This window comes from Echinococcus granulosus, assembly GCF_000524195.1.
Source record: "Echinococcus granulosus chromosome Unknown EG_S00165, whole genome shotgun sequence".
NCBI lineage: Eukaryota > Metazoa > Platyhelminthes > Cestoda > Cyclophyllidea > Taeniidae > Echinococcus > Echinococcus granulosus.
The window spans coordinates 18,385-24,020 of record NW_020170545.1 but is presented as its reverse complement, the minus strand read 5'-3'; the positions used below and the strand labels follow the sequence as shown (position 1 = coordinate 24,020).

General features: G+C 42.2%; 1 protein-coding gene across 1 annotated transcript in view; it reads left to right on the top strand. All coding sequences in view use genetic code 11, as the record gives it.

The window, feature by feature from the left end:
• Positions 1-2,611: 2,611 nt before the first annotated feature.
• EGR_09753 (putative urea active transporter) overlaps positions 2,612-5,636 on the top strand; it is a gene marked incomplete at both ends in the record, with an annotated part of 10,962 nt that continues 7,937 nt past the window's right edge. Inside the window, 3 exons of the mRNA XM_024499002.1 lie at positions 2,612-2,767; positions 3,510-3,638; positions 4,692-4,902. Of these exons, the coding sequence (XP_024346572.1) occupies positions 2,612-2,767; positions 3,510-3,638; positions 4,692-4,902 (496 nt within the window). The remainder of the gene's footprint in view (positions 2,768-3,509; positions 3,639-4,691; positions 4,903-5,636) is intronic.

Here is a 5,636-nt window from a genome sequence, read left to right as displayed (position 1 = left end):
TAACGAGAAACAAATTGTTGCAAGCGGTTCTTGCTTTATTCCCCACTACAATGCCTTTCTTGACAAGGTCTTGCAGATGGTATGACTAACCTTCTGCATGTAGTTATGCTAATTATAGATCATCAAAATGCAATGCATCAACTCGTATTTTACCTCACCGGGACTGCCTTGAGAACAATAAACAACGAAATTCTAGGACAAATCGTGTATCATCGATGTGCAGAAATGCAGAAGAGGCTACTAACACGACCCACAGTTAATGCCCTTTAGTGGAAGTAAAATGTTGGGGCCTTCGGTCCCTGCATAACCAATCCGAAGGTGAAACATTCAGTCCAATTATTACACCGCATTAAGGTTCCTAACGGTGGCATTGATACAAAGGAGTCTTCTCCTACGTCTGCATTATTCTCACTAGTGTACTGTTTGCATTCTTTACCTCGTCAGTAACACTTTTGTCAAGGGCTTGTGCCCATGGGAAGGTCACTCTCAGTCAAATGGCATTGTACGTTTGCCCTAAGCTTGGACTAAATAAAGTCAGAGAAATCTGAATTTGTCACTCTGTCGATCGTTTAATGAAATTAATTAGGAGAAGTTTGCAACCCTTTAAGAATGCTCTTCAAACTATGTCATCTGCTGTCAGCTATATTGCAATTTGAGCCAAAAATGTGTGGCTGCCTAGTAGCATAGACGGCTTTGGAAAATGGAGCATGCGTGCATTAAAAAGGGCAGCGCACGCTGCATTTCAGCCTCCCTTCTATTACGTGGGCAAAACTGTTCATCTACCATGCAGTCCGCGGGTATGTCGAGGTGTGGCGAAAGCACGCGAGGGTATTCCCACAAATAGGTCCACATAAGCAGCTTCAAATTGTCCATTTTACTAGACTCATATGCAGATATTTTTGCAGTGAAAAGGCGACAGCTCTACGGCATACACGACCATGCCATTCCACAAATGCGCTACTTAGTAAGGCAAAGTAGGTTTCTTGTCTTAAATGTTGCAAAATTAGGCTCCAGCAAAACTACGTGTTTCCCAGATTGTGGAGATCCTATGGAGCCGAAACTAGCAGAATCGGTTGAGTACGAACAATTGCAATAATGTGAACAGACGATTTAGATTAGGCCTGGTACGAAGACAAGTAAAAATTGGGAAAAATGCCCCCTTATCCTTCGACTTACCTAGTTGGGATGCAACGAATAAATAAGTTGCTAGTGAATGCAAAACGGCTTGCTGTGCTGCATAATCAAACTTGGAACCTACTATATTGGAATTTTGTTGTACCTTATTCCCCATCTGTCTGCTCCTTGTCTTGTATTGTGCCTGTTGCTGCTGTCAAGAACAGTCGATAGGCATCACTTAAACACATATCGAGAAGACAGATAGACGGTCTCTCTCCCTCCACCCTGTCATGGTTTGCCATCCTTCTCACTGGAAGAGGCCCTGTGTATGGGGTCTTAAAAGGCCTCTTACAAAGATGGTCTTCGACCCGTGCAACCATCGTATATGGCTGCCCCTCAGGACAGCGTGTTCTTGCGCACCTTCCCATGATATCCCTTAGAGTGGCCAGACCGCAACAGCAAATGATAAACGGTTTTCACACACGCTCACATAGTACAGACTTTTGGAATTGGCCCAGTGTCTTGGCACTTCCAAATGGAGTGATGTGTGGACCGTCTAAGGAATATAAAATCCAATTCCTACCCAAAATTAGTTTGTAAATGGTGCGACAGTTTTCGGTTTTATCACGATTGTAAAGCATGTGTTATATTAGTTACTACTGGCTTCTTAACACACTTTGGAATCCACTTCAGATATACTGATCTGATGTACACCTGGTACACTTATGCATGCAGGCATATGTGCGCTCAAGAAACACATATACATATACACGCATGCACACATACACACAATTGCACTCATTCATATTTGCCTGCTAACTTACATCCACACATGCACAAAAGACACCTTCATGCATATCTGTATGCAAACATACGTACCTACAAGAAGTACTCACGTATTTAAATATATATATGCAATCACACGCATACACATCACATCATAACAGCAGATTTCAAGGTTTCCGACGCACTTCTCCCCGATTCCTACATCTTTCACACTTCCCCAGGCGCAATCCTAATTCAGCTTTTCATATTTTCAGGAGAGCATCTAACCACTGATTAGTACATAGGCTTATTTTTCGAGACACTCACTTCACCCAACATAAGCAGTCAAGTAGTGTTGAGGGTTGATGTTTGTAGCCTATTGGGTGTTGCCTCACGTCCTACAGTTGGAATGGGGAGCTGTAAGGGCACGCACAATTAGGCCATAAAAACCCAAAACATCAAGTGCCATACTCGCCGAACGAATGTCCTGCCTGCCTACCCATTAACTTGTTTAAATCGGAGTCGTCAAATTTAAGTCGTTAACGCCCACATTCCATTAGTGAGAGAAAGAGACCATAGATAGGGCGCCGATAGTGACTCTCTTCATTGCAGCAACACGTTGATCCAGACAGACACGTAGAGTATGGAAGATGTTGTATTTGATGAATTTGTGCACATACGACCAAAGCCAGGTGTTGTGTTGAATGTGAGTAGACGACTGCCTTCATCGATGGCACAGGAGTGCAGAAACCTGCAGAAGAGCTTTCGCACCAGAAAGCGTCAAGTGCTGCGTATTGAGGATGTGGTCGTGCAAACCTGTATCATCCTTCTCGTGGTCGTTGTCGCTGATAGTATTTGCACCCTCTGCACAAGAAAGCGAAAGCATGTAAATTTTTTGATGAGTTGATATTTCATCTATTCTTATTTTTAATATGGGTCAGAAGAAAATGACCATGTTTTTCTCTTTCGCCATGACTTTCGAAGGCAGTTTCATTCTTTTCATTTACTTGTTAAGACAACCATGGAGCAGCTTGTTTTTTTGTTTAAGTTTGCCATGGCTTAGTTCTGAGAGATAAGCTATGTTAATGTTCGCCATCTAATTATCACTGCGTTGAGATTAATGCACCGGAAGTTACCGTCCAAAATTATCCTTGTATTATCAAGTCAGGCATGTAAGACCAAACTGTCGCGGGATGTAGAAATATTTGGTTTTATGAAATACCGCCTTTTATTGCACAGTATTTCCGCAATTTCTCGTTAGTTTTGCCACTGTCATTTGCCCGCATTCACTGCCCTTTAACCTACGTTACCAGTTAACCAAATCGAGGTGGGGAGAGCTTGTCTTGTTTGTCTGGTTGGTTCGCGTAGAGCAGAATCAGAGAGGAAAAAGCATTTGCATTCAGAGTTAGCAGAAAAGTGACAAATTAAGAAATCAGTCTCTATGCCTTTACACAAACTTGTACTGCTGTCAATAGCACTGCTGATCTCAGTTACTTCAAATATGCGACTGGATGTTCTATTAGTGGACTAATCTACCTGATTTTAATCCCTAATTATCAAGAGACAAATCCATTATCAACCGCCTAATTTGCCATTAAATCAACTGGACTCTCTTATTCTATTTATAGACAACGACGCAAAGCGGCTTCGCGAGCAGCTCCGATAGACCACACAGCTTCGGCATTGTCATCACTTCCTTCATGGTACAAATCACATGGCCGATATCTATTCTAGAGGCAGTGAGAAACGCTGAAATGGTAGGTCCGAATCATATTTTAATTACCTCCTATGTAGGCGAACGTGTGTCTGGCAGACCACTGCTTGCTTTGATCCTTATTTTTAAGGTGGTCTACAATCCCCACATATTCAGATAACACAGGAAGAATGCACGAATCGAGAAAGTGACGTGCGATTAGGCACACCACATAGAGTGGAACAAACTTGCGTTGTTGTTGCGATAGTCAACGCAAAGCAATTCTCAAGATGAGGCATAGATGGCATTAAGTGAAGTGTCATTTTGATAGATAAAGGAGACTTACTGCTCAGTATGTGTCGGCTATTCCATCTTGATCAGTACAATGCGTCTACAATTTCTCGACCCCAGGAAAGCCTTATTAAGCGCGCATTTGTTCACTTTACCAATGAATTGGCACTACTGTTTGAAGACCATTAATTTGGCATTTGCCTAAGATAAAATCAGGCTTTACTGAATTTGGACACACATTATCCAGTAATCCAGTGCGGTGACATTCCTGTTAGCCTCGTTTCTGGTGCCTCCACTGCATAAAATGCTACATATTTTTTCAAAATAGCACGTTACTGATTTTGTTGATCACGCGTGGCAAAAGTATCAAGCCATGCTGTATCTTCAAAAGACAGTGCCTGATAATTCTTATGAAACGTAGTTATTACCACCGTTGAGAGATTACAAAGCTAAATAGCAATTACCAACTTACTGCCGCTCTATCCAGGACCGAGAAATGTGCCAGGACCTAGAGAATAGGCCTGGTCCACTCACATTGACACGTTGCCTGCAAGCACTTCACAGGGAAGCTAAATACTGCTGTTCCAATGCTCCATTCTCCTCATAGGGTTGCTGTAGCAAAGCACCAGTCCTTTCAAACATGGAACATCTGGCACCTGCCTTACTATTTGAGGACAAAGCTTAACCCACAAGTGCGAGACATGACTTAAAGCAATCAGCAAGCACTTACTGTTTAAGTCCATGTGCCACATACATGCGACATTGGTAGACAACGTGTGAATATTGTGGTTAACATGAAAATGTCGCCTCATACTTATGGATTTAGTATGGACTCGTCGGTTGCATATTCGTATCGGCCAATGGCACGCTGGTCTGCACCATCTTTGCGTTGCTGCTCTTGGAATTGCGCACCAAAGCACCAGGAGCCCAAACCATTGCCCAATTTGTAGGCCATCGGTTTGGAAGAGTTGCCCACATTCTCACCATTGCCATTAACATCCTTACTGGTCTCTATACCCTCACCATCAACGTTACGGGTAGGTAGCTGCTGTCTTTCTACTTATGCATTGTTAGTAAACTGCGATGCATTACATAGGGCTGTCTAATGATACCAAAGTCTACGGATTCAACTTTTACAGTCTAAGGTGATAGCATTGTGAGTACAAAGAAGAAGATGAGAGCCAGTGTTGAGCAGTCATAAGGGCACTAGATAAGTAGCAGAGGTCAAGAATATGATCAAATAAAGAGTTGTGTCTGTGATGTTTAAAATAATGTGAGCCAAATGCACATAATTCTTGTACGACTGCTCATTTCTGCGAGTACATTTGCCAAAGGGGGAAAAGAGAGCAGATGGCAAAATGAAAGTTGGATCGGAGTAGCCAGATGTTTGGAGTGACATATTCAGCTGCTGAGATCTATGTCAAACCTATGTAACTTTATTGTCACTCGTTTGCCACAGTCAAAGTCTGTGCGTAGTCATTGCCAACGTACAAAACTTTGAATTAGCGATATAAAATCCTATTTAAATTATGACTGCCAGCCATGCCTCAGTGTCAATTACATGCTCCGAAACACCGAAGTCTACATCAATTCATTTAAGTGTAGAGTAAATTTGCCACGAGTTTCATATACAAATGGAATAGGTGGGCTGTGTGGCCCTTGACATTTAGAATGTCTTGGGAGGTAGAGTGAGTGAATGAATATATTTTCAAAACGGAATCGCTGTGTCCTTTTACAAACACCTGACAAAACAGAATTTGCATTTCTTATA